The sequence below is a fragment of the Bidens hawaiensis genome, unplaced genomic scaffold (genome assembly GCF_021521415.1).
Source record: "Bidens hawaiensis isolate Kalapana, Puna unplaced genomic scaffold, B.hawaiensis_p1.1 tig00078903_1, whole genome shotgun sequence".
Lineage (NCBI taxonomy): Eukaryota > Viridiplantae > Streptophyta > Magnoliopsida > Asterales > Asteraceae > Bidens > Bidens hawaiensis.
The window spans coordinates 4,693-23,149 of record NW_027503507.1 but is presented as its reverse complement, the minus strand read 5'-3'; the positions used below and the strand labels follow the sequence as shown (position 1 = coordinate 23,149).

General features: G+C 35.8%; 3 protein-coding genes across 3 annotated transcripts; 2 read left to right on the top strand and 1 right to left on the bottom strand.

The window, feature by feature from the left end:
* Window positions 1-1,238: 1,238 nt before the first annotated feature.
* LOC143607022 (class V chitinase CHIT5-like) lies at window positions 1,239-2,170 on the bottom strand. The gene has a single exon (XM_077082614.1). The coding sequence runs from the start codon at window positions 2,025-2,027 to the stop codon at window positions 1,242-1,244; it is 786 nt and encodes a 261-aa protein (XP_076938729.1). The 5' UTR covers window positions 2,028-2,170; the 3' UTR covers window positions 1,239-1,241.
* A 7,267-nt stretch (window positions 2,171-9,437) lies between these two features.
* Window positions 9,438-12,463, top strand: LOC143607021 (nuclear pore complex protein NUP1-like). Its single transcript, XM_077082613.1, has 7 exons — window positions 9,438-9,627; window positions 10,800-10,846; window positions 10,982-11,109; window positions 11,230-11,434; window positions 11,513-11,815; window positions 11,901-11,957; window positions 12,050-12,463. Exons 1-7 carry the CDS (start codon window positions 9,438-9,440, stop codon window positions 12,461-12,463), a joined length of 1,344 nt encoding a protein of 447 aa, XP_076938728.1.
* A 3,156-nt stretch (window positions 12,464-15,619) lies between these two features.
* Window positions 15,620-18,201, top strand: LOC143607020 (mitochondrial acidic protein mam33-like). The gene is made up of 3 exons (XM_077082612.1): window positions 15,620-15,818; window positions 16,665-17,005; window positions 17,947-18,201. Exons 1-3 carry the CDS (start codon window positions 15,630-15,632, stop codon window positions 18,110-18,112), a joined length of 696 nt encoding a protein of 231 aa, XP_076938727.1. The 5' UTR covers window positions 15,620-15,629; the 3' UTR covers window positions 18,113-18,201.
* Window positions 18,202-18,457: the final 256 nt, after the last annotated feature.

Genomic DNA, 18,457 nt, shown 5'->3' with positions numbered 1-18,457 from the left:
ATCGATATGCAAGTCACGCCAAGTCTAGTACGATAGATAAATGGGTCCAAAACTCATTTGGGTCACTTATTAGGCTTTATTTTATTAGGGCCTCAACATTATGTTAGCAGGCCAGCATCTTATCATTCATCAAGCGTATGGATAATCTCACATATGTAGAGATTAAAAAGAAAAATGAAAAAAAAAACCCGAACCCGGACCCAGAATAATTGGTTTTTGAAAAACTGGTTTTGAACGTAGATCTTGTTAAACCCGACCTTGCCCTTAGGGTATGACTTTCAGTGTTGAAACCCGAACTTGTACCGAATCTATACTCAATAATACCTGAAAACCGGTTCAATAACCTACCCGAAACCCGGGTTTTGTTTTGCGCACCCGATACCGGTTTTTTCAGAGTGATACACACCGTTATCTTCTCTATAGATTAGTAAAAGTGAAATCCTCATTCATAAATATATGTATTCACTTTTTCATTTTTATTTTTATGTTTCGTCACGTTACTATTTATCAATGTGACTATAGATACCAACCAATGAAGTTTATAAGCTAGTCATATTCTTGATATACCCAATGCCAGACCCCAGACCTTTCACCACTACAAGAAATTAACCCTATAGTGACGAAGGCTATATCGAGTACAAAATTCATCGCTATCACCGGCCTTTTCTCGAGGGCATTTCGTCGATATAGGGTTGGTCAAACTTTTTTCACTTTTGGCCCCTATCTCGACGAATATCGTCGAGATATGTTGTAGCAAACTTTTGGAGGGATACTAAAAATAAACGCGCCAAGTTGAAACCCTATTTCGACGACATGTCGTCGTATAGCCTAAATTAACTTTTATTTAATTTTTTTTTATTTCGAGTAGATAAATAAATGGAAAAAAATCAATAAAATAAAATAAACACACTATTGCGACAAGCGACATCTCCTCGCTATAGGTTAAATTAACTTTATGTATTTATTTTTATTGATGATAGAAAAATACCAAAAAGTATAAAATAAGTTTTTTTAAAGAAAATTACCAATCCTACAACGAGGACAAGTCGTCTATATTTTTATGTACTTTTCTTACGGTTAATACATTTGTTATATTCATCAACAGTTAACATATTTGCAAGTTCCTTCTCTATGCTTAAGTAACCCCATTTTTGTTACTTAAAATTTGAAATAGTTTGTTAAACAAAGATAGATACAGATATTGTAATTTGTAAACATGTTTACTAAACATAAAACATATATTAAGTTAACCATGCTTGTGAAGCCGTGCTTGAAATGGCCCAATCTAAATCCTGGCCCAAAGCCCAAAAGAAATACCCACCTAGGGACCGTTTCCGTGCATAGTGGACCTTGGATTTAACTGACCCAATATCATCATATGACACCCATGAGTCTCCAGCATAAGAATAATAGGAAATCCTTGTGTTATCAAACACAATTGTTGCATTGTTGTCTCTATTGAAATCAATAACTTGAGAGTAGACCAATAGGCCACTTCCTGGGCCCGTACCCATGGTGGGTGCTCCAACGCTATTGTTATTTGGGTTCTCAAGTGACCATGTTGGGCCATAAAGCGGTAGGCCCATGACAATATTTTTAGAAGGCATGCCTCCTTGAATCCATGACCTGATACCGAAATCCGTGCTAAGATTCGAGTACGGGTCATACAAAGCCGAATGGAGCCCTGTGAATTTTTCCCAAGAACCGTGATAATCGAAACACATCGGGCTAATCCAATCAACATATTGACTTATTGCTTGGATCGGGTATGACCGAGGTCCACCGTTGAAAGAAATATTGGACGCATAATACACTGCTGATGTCAATACGAGGCGGGCCCTATTAGTGATATTGGCCTCGTTTTCGAGTGCTTCACGCCATTCCTTAAACAATAAACCGAGGTTTGACATATCCGTTTCATTCGATGGAAACTCCCAATCCAGGTCCACCCCGTCAAAGTTATATTTCCGTGCTACTTTTATTGTAGAATTAATAAAAGCAGCACGAGAATATGCTTGATTGGCCATTTGCGAGAATATACCAGGTAAAGTACCACCTCCACCGCCCCCGATGGATAAGATTGTCTCCACACGCGGATTCCAGCTACTCGATGCATTTGAAAACTCTAGTAGGTTATTAGCATCATCCGATGTGATGTCAAGTGCGTATGTTGTAGGAGATGGTAGGACAAACGCATAGTAAATGTGTGAGAAGTATGACGTGTCAATGGATGAAGCGGGGTATCCAGTGAATGAAGGCCAGTAAGCAGCTCGAATCCCTTGTGGTTGAAGCAACCCGCCAATCGATGAGGGTGCGGGGTCACCATGATTAAAGGAAAAGTTGAAGATGGTTAAGAAAAAGAGGAAAGTGATGGACATGGTTGTTTGCTTCATCTCTTGTTTTGTACTACATGATGGGAGAGCATTTGTTATGTATTTATAGACTTGGTAAATATGTTTTTGTGTACTTAGTTATAATCATCAACGTACGACGTCGCGTAGCTTGACAAGTTTTCCTAATGGACAAAAAATAGAGAGATTCCAACGGCTTCTTACTTCATTTGTGTTCAAGAAGTTGGTGCCATTGTTTGTTAACTTTGAACATTGAAATAAATGTATACTATAATAATACCAAATATATACTACAATAGTACAAATGAATAGTCATTTATTTCACTTCTCCTATGAAAAATTGAATTCAAATGACAACATGTTTTGTTAATTAGACGATAAGTGGAATTGAAAATTGAATATGTTAAGAAATTTTAGAACTTTTTATGGTAAAGATTTCAACATTACCTTCACATTGTCGATAAATTCAATCAAATGAATTAGAATTTCAATCAATTATCGCTACCATGAACCTATTTGTTACCACCATCCTCATTGTTGAAGCACAATTTTCGTGATCACACCACAGCACTGCTACCGCGAGAATCATCGATCTCATTGTAGTCATCCCCACTATCACCACCTCACTAACACAACTACCGTTAGGGTCATTATTTGTTTTAGTACGGTAACCTTCGAAGTTTTGTTAGTTTACCATAGATCGATATTAGTTTTCGTCAATTTTTAAATCTTAAAAAGTGACATGAGACGTAGATTTTTAATAAAACTGAAAAGTTAATATGGTAAAACCATATATATACTGCTAGGGCATTTATAATCTAATCCCTATGTTATATTCAACAGGAAAAGTTCATGGTTTTTTATCGAATTTTGCAATCTAAATCCATAAAATATGGTATGGATATATGGATTGAATATTGATTCCATATACATACAGTATATGGATTGCTAGGTACTCTATATATTCATTTCATATAACTTTTGTGAGTACAAAAACAGAGAAAATAAAATACAAAAAAGAAAGAATAAATAAGTAATTATGTAATTGAATAGAGATGGATACGAAAAATAGGATGTAGATAGATATGAAAATTTGTATATAAGGTTTTTTATAAAGATGAACAAATTTTATGAATAAAGGTTTTCTTTTAGTTAATAAGGATTACAATGTGACTTCTCTTAGTTTGATGATTAAAACTGAAAGTTAATATGGTAAAACCATAAAATACTGTCCTTTAGTTGAATAATTTCTACACAGTACTCACATATGCACCATGTAAAGTAGGCATAACGTATACCCATTCTAAATTATTTAACTTAACAAACAATAGCCAAGCCTCAATGAAGTCGCTCTTAAGTCCTAAAGCTTCAAACATATTACATATATCCTAAGCCTTAAACTTTATTTGATAAACCTTTTGACTTTTGGGTGAGCAGCTATATGAACCTTTTGATGTGTCGCAGATAACTCGTTTCCATACCATGTAAAACAAAGTTTAATTTTCGAGACGAATAGTATATTCAGAAATAACAAATTTGCTTAATAATAGCTTAAACACATATAAGAAGGTGACACCAAACTTTCCACATACTCGATGGAGCATATATCCCTTATGTCATAAGTTTTGTGTAACCTGTTGAAATCAGAAACCGTGTTTATATATCCCCTTGAAATAATCTAGATTTGCCAAACCATTTATCATCTTATATGAACCTTTTGATGTGTCGTAGATAACAGGTTGGTGTAAGCTACTTTTCATGAGAATTTTTCTATTACTCAAAATAGACATAGGGTTGAACAACTTAAAACAGTTACCTTCCAAACCAAATGTGAATGAATGTGCTTTCGTCCATGAGCACTCTTTACTCAAAGACCGCACATCGAATCTAATGGTACCAACCTTGTTAACCATGCAAAGGCGTCCACCTATTGATCCAAAAGGAAGCCCCTCACACCCGTATGTGAGTCCACTGTCCACAAGGTAGTGGACTAGTGGTATGTTTGAAAATACCATCTCCTTAACGTTGAGGGCCAAAATTTGGAAATGTTGTGTAGTTAACCAATACAGAACGCCATTTAAAAAGAACCCCACACAACGTACTAACACCCTGACTCTTAAAGTAAAAATCTCGTCTGAGGTATTGTGGTGGCGTGCTCCACGAACCTGTTTTAAGATCATACACTGAAAATTATACCGTATGCGGTTTGGAAGGTCAGAAAATTGAAATCTAGCAAGCTTTAAGTCATCTTTAGTCGCCCCATAGCCAAATCCAATTACTTAGTGGGGGAATTTGTGTCTCTCCATAGGCATAACTAGAAGGACCGTTGATGCACATGTTAAGGGATTGTATAGGATCAGCAGACAACGTAAGAAAGTTTCTATCGGTAAAAGCCAAAAGGACAATGCCATTCAATGTTCAATTTACATTAATTAATGCATGAGCATTAATAAAACTACTTGGAATTATTAGTTTTCGAAAATTCTGTTTGAAAAACTAGGTATGAAGCCTGCTCTTAAAAATGTAATGTTAATTATACAGCAAAATAATATTTACTTATATTCACTTGTTAAAAAGAGTGCTTAAACCAAAGTTAAACTACGGTGCAAAGCTGGTTTGATTCATTTATACACTTTTATCTAAAACCAAAGTTTTAGATACCTTGGCTAAGCTTGTATTTTTTCAGAGAAATTGTAAGAGGTAGTAGAATTCGCATCCCGCTTTCTATTTTTATGTCTATAAATTAACTAAAAGTCACCATTTAGTACACTGAGAAAACCAGGGTGAAGTGACATGAAACAAATATACGAGGTTCAATAAACGGTCATGACTTTCCCATAAGCGTGGCATCAATTGCACACATTAAGAGTGGTCGACAAGGTCATCATTAGGTGTCCATCCACATTCAACATTAATGCTCAAGGTTGTGGCATCAAATAATCTTTGGACTTGACATGTGTTCTTTGGTTCAAACAAATATATTATTGGTTTAGAACAATCACCTATTTTCGTCTACATCATAGACAGAGTTGCCCCCAAGTCTTCATTTATAGTCAATGATGTAGAGTACAAGTACGAGTATTATTTTGTTGATGGCATTTATGAAGAGCACACCATGTCTGTCAAGCCCATATATGGATAAAATAAAAACATTTAAAAAAGCGCAAGAATTGACGAGGATTTATATTGAACGCTAACTAATAGTTTTGAAAGAAAAATAAAGAAGGCCTGTTGTGGCTAATTCGGCATGAATATGAGAAACCAAATCAAATAAAATTAGAATTGTTATATCGTGTAGTGATTTTAACAAAGCAACACTAGAGCCCATTCAGTGAGACGCATCTGTGGCTAGATCGCAACACATGCCATATATAGTAGGGTTTTGCCATGTCAGTTTTGCATGATATTATGTGTCAGGTTCTTTTTTTTTGCGTTTATTGGTTCCCAAGAGGATTATGTGTCAATATCATTTTTGTGCCCTCAAGTGCTTCGATCGAAATGTTTCACTTTTGAACAATTATGTATTTTTTTTTTCTAAAATGGATATGTGACTACTACAATTGTTTTACAATATCATTGATTAAATAAGTATGGATTGGTTAATTGGTTTTACTCAACTTGTTTTAACCCAACCAATTTGTGTCCTCATTCAAAAATTTGTTTGTATTACTTGATAAAAACTTGTTCGTATATGTATGTTAAGTCTTGACCTATTCATGATTTATCTAAACATTTTTATTTGACAACTATCTATAAGTAAATTATAACTAAATGGATTGAAATTGTAACCTATTATTTATTGGGTTAACTTGGCGAGTGATTCATGTCGAACTTGTAATAGGTGTATTATTGGAGTTAATAGCTTACGTCCCGAAAGATTCATCTTTGGGCATATTTGAAGGAGGCCACAATGTGGTAATTATGTTCTTAAATTGTTATAATTTCATGAAAACTTTGAACGAAACTTTTTTTCTGTGTAATTGCATATGGAGATGTAGTCATCAATATTGTCGGCTTTTGAACACATAATATGGGTGAGTCGGAGAATCTTGAGTAATAATTTGGTTGGACCGAGCTCAATACATATAATATCTTTTTATTTATTTCGGAAAAAATATACTATTGAGCGAAAATGATGTGTGGGGGAAACTAAGGTAATGGAGTTCCTTTGGATTAAAAGTAGAGGAAGAAAATGGAGGCTCTCTTGGGAAGATTGGTACTCTTTTCGGGTGTAAGGGTGTACGAATGTTTGTAGCGTGTTAGGATCTTTGTTTTCTTGTTTGTTTTGGTGTTTTAGTGGATGTTTGTTTGGTGGTTCCTAGCGCCTTGCTAGTGTTTAATGTCATGCGTTTGTTGGTCGTTAAAAAAAAGGACGGGTGGGTTGCAGCCCGATCTGACCAATAAAAAGATACGTCCATGGCCCCCAAGAAACATGGTGGGAGGGTTGTCACACCCCGCCTTCGGGCCTAGGCGTGTGACTCACAGTTGGTATCACTTCTGTCAATTTATCAAAGTTTGCAGCGGAAAATGTTAATTTAAAATATTTACTTTCATAACTTTAGGGAATTAAATACCCATAATTGTTTTACAAAATTACTTGTTTAAATACAAGTTATATATATATATATATGCATCATTACAAAATTAGCTGAGCCACCAGCTGCATTCTATGCCTAATGATCTTTTATCTTCATTGGCATATCCATCTCTATACCTTACTCATATCCATCTCTATACCTTACTCTTGATTACCTGAAAACAGTTTGAAAATACGTCAGCTATATGCTGGTGAATACGCTGACTCAACAAAATGTTTTCATAATTCATAATGACACAACACCAATAGTGTTCAACGACTCAGTGGGTTTCAATCCCATCTCATCGGAACTAAACATACGCACAAACCACATAATCAGACTTCACTCACCCTAGAGACAGTCACTTGCCTCATGGTCAGTATGTCTGTAGTGTGCCCACTACAGTACATATATGTAAGGATCTAGACACATGTGTATTTTAGTCTGAGTGTTTAGTACTACCTTGTATCAAAACGTTTTAGAGGATTTGAACCAACCCTCATGCAAATATTTTCATAACTCTTTTACGTATGGATAACAGTCCATAGTTTATAAGAGTAAATATCTTTCAAAAGATAGTACATAGACGTATTCACGTCATAAAACATTTCACATTATAAAAAGGTTGGACGTATTCACCTTTTGTTGATTTCAAGATTTCTCACCAACAGATGTCTGATCTTTATCTCGGACCTATAGTACGAAGATAACATTCTATAAATAACTAGATCTATAATCTAGCTATAGACCTTAAGTCTATTTGCATAGCCTTCACCTTAATATTCATTTCATTTTATAAAACATTTATATACTACGTTTCTTTATCATAAAGAAACGTATATATATATTCCATTTATTCATCCATAAGATATATCTTTATAATAAAGAATAATATTTTATTTGTAACCTTATGAAAGCTGTATTTCACTTATTATCTAATTAAGGTATAGACTATACCCCTGACTAGGGTCTTAGCCATATATAACAAAATAATCAGACAGAACCCCTACCTTGTATGGCTTATCTACGAAGTGTTTAAACTTCACGTGGGCAGCATTCCTACTTGCACGTACTTCTAGACAACGAGCGTATCGGGAATGACGGGATTTTGGCACGAAAACCGAGATTAAGTGTGTGTGAGTTGGGATGTAAGGTTGGGTGTGAGGTCCCCATAGCCGATCTATTTATAGCAAAACTGCTGCAACTTCGCGATACACGAAGATGCACTAGGCTTGCTGAGTCACCATGTAGGCTTGCCACATGTCATCATCCAAAAATACAAAGGCGGCTCTTAAGTGGCTCGCGGCAATGCGAGCATGCGAAGTGCGCCATCAAAACGCCACATTACGCCCATCGCCTGAGTCCGTGTGCGTGTGCGTCGGGTGCTTCGCACCCTCCGCTAGGACTAGTGAGAGTGGTTAGCCATACAAGAACATTATCATGGAAAACTCATTCCTTATAAAGATTTCATTTCTTTTCCACTTTCCTTGTGGGATAGAGTTTTCCTTACTTATTTCCTTAGCATAAAAATGCTTTCTTTTCTTTACCATACTTTTCCCATTATTTATCTCATGAACCTTTAACTTCATAAACTTGTCAAATTTAAACCAAAATTTTGTGGGTGTTACAAGGGTAATGTGTCTTCCCTATATCCTAGAGATCGATAATTCAAATCTTGTATGGCGCAAGTATAAGTGGTTTATATTAGCATTTATAAATATGTGTTTTTCTTTAAATATAAAAAGGTGGAGATATACAACCGGATGTTATAAATACCAAGATGGATGTAAACCTAGTGGTGCTTTATATTTTATATCTCAAGTCGGTTGTAGGATTAGTTTAAGAAATGAATTTCATTGTTGGGAATTCAAACATGTAACTTAAAATCTAAACAAATAATATGTTGAAGTCAGAGTCAACACACCTTATCAAGATTTAAACTAGTTGTGCTGAAAATCCAACTACTTTTCGATTATTATTAAAAAAAACGAGTAGTGTTATATTATTTTTTAATTATGAGCTAACTTTTGAATTATATTTTAGTATTGAATAATATTTTTTTAGGTTATTTTTCTAGACTAATCCAATAGTTGTAAGTAAAAAATGGGTTTTAAAACATCCCCGTAAACCCGTCAAATTAAATATATTCGAGTCCCAACCCAACCCTGCTCATAACCATAACGTTTATTATTATTCAAAACAAGTCACACTACTAATCGTGATTCGGATGATCAACTTAACACGGTATTATGTTTGGTCGCAAAGTTTTAGTTTAGGGTAGTTAAAACCTTAATATCTCAAGACTTTGTTATTGAATTCAAACTAGTTGTTGAGTGCACTTTTAGAAATGGGAGGTATTTGATCAACTATGTGATCAATGATGACATGAATCTAAAGAAATTGACATTTGTACTCTTATTACCGTGTTAAGTTTCACGATTAGTAGTGTGACTTGTTTTTAAAACCCTAGTTTCCTTCCTTCCTTCCTTCCGACTCTCTTGATCCTCCAATGGCGACCACCGACCAAAGTGGTGGAAAGCTTCGGAAGAATAAGAATAAGAAGCCTGTTCGGCTTAATTCTCCGTACGATCGGCCTGCTAACCAACCTAGCCTCTTTGCGAAGCTTGTGAGCCCTGCTTCTAGACTCATATACGCCGGAGCTGATAGCTTATTCAGCGTTTTCCGTCAACCTCTCCCAGGTTCAATACTCTGTTCTAATTTATTATTGAATTCTGGCTATTTATTTGCTTAGGTTTTAATTGCTTGTATTATTATTATTATTATTATTATTATTATTATTATTATTATTATTATTATTATTATTATTATTATTATTATTATTATTATTATTATTATTATTATTATTACCTTAAAAGGCTAATTATTAGTGGCGGTTCGTTATAAATACGTTGAGCTGCTGATCAGTGAAAATTTGAATTGCATTATATACGAGTGCGGCTAAAATGTTGTGAATTGAATATTTTTAAGTTATCTATTATATAGAACAATGCGGTAAAATATCGCGGTGGGATATCGGTGATTTTAATATCTTGCGGAACTTATATATATACATGAAAAAATGTAAACATATGTAATATTAATAGTATTATCAAAAGTCAAAACTCAAAAGGTCAATATTTGAAGCATGATCTGATTGTAAGCAATGAAATCTTCCTCGAGTCCCACATCAACCAAGGCTTCCAAAGTATTGGTCAATATTGCTGATAATATCAGTACCGATATTTTGATTGGGGACCGATAACCGACATCCCACTAATATATTGCTGATATTAACTTCATAGATATAGAATAGATAATGTAGGAGACTGAGTTTTTATGTCAGCAGACTTAGGTAACAAGATACTGTTACTGTGGCTATGATTTTCTTTAAATTTTCTTTTTCTGTTTGCTTGTTATGTTCGAACTTTCAATGCATACATTTAGAATTGGAGGTTTTGTCGGATTTGGTATATGGACTTGGTGTTTGCTTGTAGTCTTAAGTCTTAACTGAAACTGCATAGGATCATAAATTAAAACTTTGGCATCATTGCTATTGAAGCGGACTATCACGTTACAGAATATCATGACATAGTTATTACTGTGGATTATTAGATTTGTATTGGGTAATTAATCAAGAAAAATCTGTAGGTATTATGAAAAGCATGCTAAATTTGGACTACTATTTTTCTTTTACTCTTTTTAACATAATGATATGCGTATGCCATATTCTGCATCTGCAACCAAAAGCCATGTTTCTTTAAAAATCTTTAATTTGTTACATGGGCATTATATCCATTCTTTTTAGAAGGTTATCAATTTTTATTGACGTGTTCTATAATTCACATTATAAGAGACTTTTTCTTGTGATCAGTGACTAGTGAAGAACCTAGAAACGAGTCTCTGGAGGCAGGTCCAACGGTAAGTTGTTTATTACTTCACGGGACTTTTCTTTCTTCTGAATGCAAGGGATATTTATTTTTTAGTGTTTTGCTTTAGCCCTGTTTATTCTAATTACTTTTTATTATAATAATTTTGATTCACTTTTTTTGGCAGCCTGTATCAAATAATGGTATTGTGGTACTGGAATCTAACATTAATGAAGGCGGGGAAGTAGCTAGCATCTCTGCAGTAACTGAGATCTCAGAGTTTGAGAATATGCTGAAACAGAAGACGTTTACTAGGTCTGTTTTTTGTTTTTGAACCCAATGTCAAACTCTAGTTAAGAACTAATCAAATTAAGCTATTTTCAAGAATTGCATCTCTATATAGCCTCATACGCTGATGTGATTCATCACATGCAGATCTGAAATCGAGCGCTTGACAACATTATTGCATTCAAGAACAATAGAGTCAGACATTGAAGGGGATAGTGCAAAGCCTCCCATCACAGCATCTCAAGTTTCAAGGCTTGAAGCATCTACAAGTGGCATGTTGAAGGAGCATGTGAAGGAGAGGAAGACCGTAAACTTTCATGTTCCTATTTCAACTCCTATTACCAGTTCAAGTGTGAGTTGTTTGCATTTTCTTGTGTGTGTTTATTTTTATGAAAGTCAATTCAAAACTGTATTATTGCTTTCTCTCTAGGCTTTTGAAGATGATGTGGCAACACCTGCTGAGCTTGCAAAGGCTTATATGGGGACCAAATCCGCCAAACTCTCACCCTTAGCCCTGAGGCCAAGCGGTCAACCATCAAGACAAGATCCATTGTTTCTTAATAACACAACAGTTCTTCCTAAAACACCTGTTGTATCACTTACACCAAAGCCTGCAGCTACCTTCAAAACCTTTGATAGTTGTTTGACCACCCCTAGATCTCAAGGCAGATCAGCTTTGTATAAGAATGCACGCTCACCTTATTACAGAGGACCTTCAACTTTAAGTCAAAAGGTTGAATGAACCGAACCTCAGCTCACACATCTTATTTGATCTTGTATCAATCTACTCTTTACCATTTTTTGCTTTTTTTTTTCAGGGTGTGGCTTCACCGTATGCTTTGGAACAAGAAGGGTCAATTGAATCAAGCAGAATGGTATCTGTTTACTTATTGCAATATTGAATATTTTAGAAGATTGGTATAATAACATGTGACATCTCATTGATTTTTTGTGAATTTGATTTCAGGGTGCTAAACGTTGGAGTTCTGTAATAGATGAAACTGAATTTGGTGGGCCCATGCGTAGGATTAGACAGAAAGTTAATCTTCCGTCACACCAAAGTTCTATCTCTAAACATAAAAGTGAGTTTGCTTCAAGTCAGAAACTGCTTTTAAGGAATGAACCTGAACCAAAATCCTTGACACCACTAGAGGAAAATGTGGAGACAAGTAAGCGTAACCTAGGTTATGATTCTGTTCCTAGAGAGTCAAGTAGAATGGCTTCAAAAATATTTGAACAACTTAAGAGAATGAGCCCAAAGGAAAAACCTTCAGGATCCAGGCTTGCCGGAACAACTGAGAAAATAGATTCACCAAACTTTTTGTCAAGCTCTCGAGATAATAAAAGGTCAAGAGGGTCAACATCGCATGTGGTTACCTGAAGCTCATGCATCTACCTCTCATGTCAATAATGTTTTCAGCTCAATGAATGGAAATTGCACAGAGCCTTCATCAAGTAAAAATACTCGGTCATCAGTGATTTCTCAATTAACCTCCATACAAAAGGAACCAACAGTTTCTCAAACGTTCGGCACAAGTACTAATAGTGTTGGGCTTTCTGGAGTCAATTCAAATATTAGTCCAGATGCAAAACCACTTGGCTCAACGAGGCAAGTTTTATTTAGTTGCTGAAAACTTAGTTATGTTTTGCTTCTGTGGTGGAACTTATGTTTTCTTTTCTTGGTACTTTGCAGTTTTATTAATTCAACTTTAAACAACAATCAAGTAAAATTTTCAGCTTCCACTAAAGATGATAGTGGCAACATTCAGAAGCTGGTAAATTTGCTTGGTAAATCAGAATCTTCATCCTCTGCTAGTCTGGCAACTGCATCAGCAAATGGTTTTTTTACATTTGGTGGCTCAAGCAATACTTCAAGTACTACCAGTGGAACTCCTGCTTTAAGCTCATCTATTTTTGCTTCCTCATCTTCTTATAATCCTTCTGGTTCTAATACAAATCAGCTTCTCGGTAGTACCTCATCCCATGTCTTCTCTTCTGCCACCACCGCTATCTTACCCTCTACCACCACCGCCGCCGCCGCCGTGAACACTTTAGACACCAGTAAAGCCTTACCTTCATCTGTGGCAGCCTCGGTAGCACCAACTAAACCTTTTGCTAGCACGTTTGCTACATCAAGCAATGGTGGTAGCATAGTTTCATTCAGTTCTCCATCAGCTATATTAACCACCAATGGATTTCAGGCAAATACACAGGCAGCATCCAATGCTGATACACAGGCGGTATTCAAGTTTGCGTCTGGGACTGGTGGGACCCCGTCAACCACTGCAGGGAGCTTTCTCTTTAGCTCCTCAGTCCTAGTTTTGGTCTTAGTTCTGCTGTTACCACCAGTTCTACCACTACCTTAATTGGTTCTGGTTCTACTTCAACACCTAGTTCTGGCTTTAGTTCTACTGTTGCCTCAACAGAGTCTAACTCTGGTTGTTCTGCCAGTGGCTCTACGGTTAGCATATTTGGTTCTACTGCTTTGCAACCGCCCCAGTCTTCTCCTTTTAGCTCTCCACTCTTATCATTTCGGGCATCTTCTTCATCTTCAGCAGGCACTACTCAAACACCTAGTCCATCTTCCCCAGCATTTGCTCAAGACACTGGTGGCAAACCCGGTTTCATGTTTGGTTCAGGAACACCATCAACGGTTCCTTTTAAATTTGGTGGGCAGACAAACCAACCTCAAACACCATCTCAGAATCCTTTTCAGGCATCTGCAGGAAGTTTCTCGTTAGGTAGTGGTGGAAGTGTCAAGTCTGATAGAAGGATTTTGAAAGTTAAAAGATTGAACAGGAGGAAGTGAGGAGGTTTTTTGTTTATATAACATGTGAATGGCATTTTGTACGTCCTCGAGCAGGTATTGAGGTTGCTAGATTGTTTTTGTATCTCGTTTTTGAGGGAGATGTTGAAGCTATAGGATGTGGTAGGAATGAGTACTTCAGGTTTTCATGATATATGCTTTTTTTTATATATATATATATATATATATATATATATATATATATATATATTTGTGTATTTATAAACACATACAAAGTTAAAAAAAATCTATAAAGATTCAAAAGATAGTGATGGTTGAAATTAGTTGCATTTGAAACCTGTAGCAAAAGTGTTGTGAACTTGACCATGGGGTATCGAACCCACCCTTCCTATTAGAGCCTAGACATCTCTCCGGTTCATGGTACTGGGGATGGCCTCTTTGCGTGAATCCATTGTGAGGTGTTAACGGTTTGGTGTGGCCGAATTGATAACTATCGGTTTAATGATTTGGTTTTGAGAGCCTGGCTGTTTGTACCAAGTCTATTTTCTTAATTCATCAAATAGCTAAGATGTGTAATCCAAACCGTTTTGATCTCGAACCCACGGCTGCTAAATGGCTTATGTAGGAGTGTAAAACTTTGACATGAATCCAGAAATTTTACACAAACTCGAAATGTGCTACACAAATGGACGCGAACCCCGACTAGAATTATCATGACCCTTGACTATTTTGACAATAATATGCGACATGAAGCATAATCCAATTAAAAAGAAAACCTTTTGCGTTGACATAGCGCTTCTGGATATGACTCGTGTTACGAGAATGTGATGTGGCTTCATACCTATGTTGGTGTGAGACATGGAAGGGGTCACACCTTCGTTAGAATCTCTTGTTTGGGTGAAAACTACAGAAATTGAACCACTTGAGGTGTTAACAAAACATGAAAACCTCAAGTTCGCCCCATGAGCCAAATGCATCTCGATTTTAATAACCATTAAAAGGCTACCAAATAGCCCCTTAATCATTTAGCATATAAAACATCAGAAAATTTATGACTGTCATCTTTGCAATGTATTAAATATTAATTCATTATATCTTTAAGTGTAGAAAATTGTGATTATGCAATCTCTATTCAAGAACTACTGAACAAACAAATACGCCCATTCAAGGGAAAAACAATGTTTACATCATCATAAATTAATTAAAGCTATAGCAAATTGATTAAATAAAGGCAGGTTTTATTTTATTTTATTTTAATAATCCAACTTTGATTTACTGACCAAGGTTAATCTCAACTCAGAAAATATTCACAGAAGGTCCTAACTTCGAATGTATTTTTCGTAGCGATTCTATACGAACTGAAAATTAACAACTTATGTGATAAAAACGTGTCTCTTACTCCAAATCGAGTGTTCATTTAAAACGTTGGCAATGTTAACTTAAAGTTAATCATATTAGTTTTTCTAGGATTTGAATCAACTGTTTGTTAGAAATGCAGGCCAAGTATATTAAGTATCCTCTTAATTTGTAGTAAGAGACACGTTTATGCCATATAAACATTCCACGTCATAAACAAACTAGCGCGGTTAACTTTCAGTTAGTATGAGATCGTTGAAGAAAAATATGTTCGAAGTTAGTTGTTTGCAAACATTTTCGGAGTCTTGACTAATCATCCCGACCAATAGATATTAAAATCCAGTTTGCCATTTCTCATAAAAAGTGTTGTAAAATACCTAACCATAGACCTCCCAAAATGCCAGTGTTAGAAGCCAACAGAAGCATGTGGAGAAGAGCTATAGCACGCGCCACCGGCGACATCCGGTCACAGTTGCAGACCATTACCGGGACACCTTCCCGCCGCCACTACTCTTATTCATCCTCCTCCTCCTCCTCCTCGGTGGTTAACTCCATGATTCTTCGTTCTCTTAAAGAACAATACACTGAAGTCTCCAAAATGGCCCCACCTCCTGTACGTACCCATCTCAAACTCTGTTTATTTAGTAAAATTTTATAACTTACTCTTTGCGGAATTACGTCGAACACCTGGTGGGCACTATACAGATTTGATCACTTGTACACCTGTTTTAATTTGGGGATAGAAAACTGGTGTGGGTATGTAGCGTTCTAATGAGGTTTTACTAGGGTTTCCTTTAAAAATGATAAACTTTGATAAATTACTCTCTGTGGCATTATGTCGAACACCTGGTAGGCAATGTACCCTCAATACAGATTTGCTCACTTGCACTCATGTTTTATTTTGGGAATAGAAAACTGGAGTCATTGTGTAGCAGTTAATGAGATTTTACGAGAGTTTAGCTTTTAAATTTTATAATAATCGATAAATTACTCTTTGCGGATTTACGTTGAACATAGCCTCAATACAGTTCTGATCAGTGATCACCTATCCTCGTGTTAATTGGGAATAAAAAACTGTATCTGGTGTATACGGTTTTAATGCGGTTTTACGAGGGTTTAGCTTTAAAAATGAATATACGTCGAAAAATTACTCTTTGCGGAATTATGTCAAACACCTGGTTGGCACTGTACCCAAAACCAAGATTTGATCACTTGCACTCATGTTTTAATTGGGACTAAAATACTAGAGGTGGTGTATAACGTTTTAATGGGGTTTTTACGAAGGTTTAGCTTTAAAGAATAAACGTTGATAAATTACTCTTTGTGGAATTATGTCGAACACCTGGTGGACCCTGCATCCTTAATTTGTTAAGCACTTGTTTTCATGTTAATCGGGGAATAAAACTGGAATTGGTGTATAGGGTTTATTGATACTTATCCGTATCTTATTTGTTTACAGAAGGTGAGCCCTCCTGAGCCATTTACAGTGGTGAAAGGGGCACTCGACAGTGGGGGCCCGGTTCTGAAGCGGACGTATGGAGACGAGGAGATCAGTTTATCAGTAATGAGGATGATTAACATTCTCCCTGGAGTGGATCCTTCTGAGATTGATGGTGATGATGAGATCAATCAGTTGTTTCTTCATGCTGATATATCTAAGCCTGGGCAAGACTATGTTTTGCATTTTCTGTGCGGGTTGTATCCGGATGCTTTGGGAATTCATTCGGTTTCCTTGAGACATAAGCGTGAAACCTTGGGGCTTCTTGAGGTTCCATCCAAATATAATGGCCCGAGTTTTGAGTAAGTTGTTTCATTACTCTAAATTTCTAGTTTGCTGTGATGTATATTATGCCTGCTTGATTATCTGTTCCGTGGATATCATAGTTCTGTTAACTATTTTTCTACTCTTGGATGCTTAGAAATTAAAGTTCTATAAATGTGACGCTCACACACTAAAGTAGCACTAATTACTAAAGATTTACAGTGAGGAAAATTGATGTGCTTCATATTTATCAAATACATTTTATAAGTGGAAAACTTATTCATTTCTCATCGGCTACATAGGAGCGTGTTCAATACAAAACTAGTCTTAAGTAGAGAACCACAAGCACTTGTATGTAGTGCGTGGAACATTGTCACATGTAGTGGGAGAGAGAGATAAGAGGCTTTAAAAAAGCCTTTTTATGCATCACATTTAAAGCAATAGATATCTCAGTTATCTACTTCAAGTTGATTATGCATTGAGCATCTCTCTGGTTACATATCTATTATCTTATCGAACTTTGAATGCATGTCAATTGTCAGTTCACTGCATCTTTTTATTACGGGGGGTAGGTTACGAAACAAAATGACATCACTAATCCGTGCAGCATACTAACATCATTCAGTCATGATGTTATTTACTTCTTCATAGGAGATAACTATTGCATGCAATGTACTTCATTTTGAACATGTTCTTAAAATCATATAAGAATATTACTTTTTTATGAATTTTATATGCGTGTGTCATACACATAGTATGTTCACAACTTCACATTACTTGTAGTCAAACAATACGTTTAAATTATTTTGTTGTTGCCGTAAGCATTTCTTTTCAAGTTGGAGTTGCACATCCTTTACCTTGTATACCTTTTAAATATCACAAAACGGAATCTTGTCACACAAAAGATAATCCTAACACTTACAGACCGTTTAAAATTTAGAAACATGATTAATAATTGTTTTCTGTTTATTCTGTGTAGAGCACTTGATCATCGAATGAGGGATGCATTTCATGGTTACATTGAAGAGAGAGGAATAAATGACAGCCTGTTTCCCTTCTTACAAGCATGGCTTTATGTGAAGGATCACCGCGGTCTTATGCATTGGTTCAAATCAGTCGGGTCATGTGTTAAAAAAGCCAATTAAACTTGTTGTTTTGTCGGCTAAGGTTGTTACACTCTTTATTGGACGAACTTGCTTGCTTGCGTATCTTTATAAGATTACTTTGCTATGATTATAATGATGTTCTTTGAAAAAGTTGCATCAAAGTTTCAGTTTTCTACTTAGGGGCTATTTGGCAATTGCTGAATCATTAAGTGCTGAACCATAAAGAGGTCTGAATGGTTAAAAGAGTCTGAACCAGTAAGATCTGAACATGTAACATCCTAAAATTTATAATGTTGAATAAAGAAAGTTACGTTTAGTGATTTCGCGTTATTAATTAATTAATATCGAGTAAAGAACGGATCATGGATTTAGATTAATTGAGAT

Bases quoted from the DNA above. Each gene is read 5' to 3' on its own strand.
- LOC143607020 (XM_077082612.1), top strand. From the start codon at position 15,630: ATGTGGAGAAGAGCTATAGCACGCGCCACCGGCGACATCCGGTCACAG. The intron at 15,819-16,664 runs GTACGTACCCAT...ATTTGTTTACAG, and splicing joins CCAAAATGGCCCCACCTCCT to AAGGTGAGCCCTCCTGAGCC. The intron at 17,006-17,946 runs GTAAGTTGTTTC...TATTCTGTGTAG, and splicing joins TATAATGGCCCGAGTTTTGA to AGCACTTGATCATCGAATGA.
- LOC143607021 (XM_077082613.1), top strand. From the start codon at position 9,438: ATGGCGACCACCGACCAAAGTGGTGGAAAGCTTCGGAAGAATAAGAAT. The intron at 10,847-10,981 runs GTAAGTTGTTTA...TTTTTTTGGCAG, and splicing joins CTCTGGAGGCAGGTCCAACG to CCTGTATCAAATAATGGTAT. The intron at 11,110-11,229 runs GTCTGTTTTTTG...CATCACATGCAG, and splicing joins AAACAGAAGACGTTTACTAG to ATCTGAAATCGAGCGCTTGA.
- LOC143607022 (XM_077082614.1), bottom strand. From the start codon at position 2,027: ATGGCCAATCAAGCATATTCTCGTGCTGCTTTTATTAATTCTACAATA.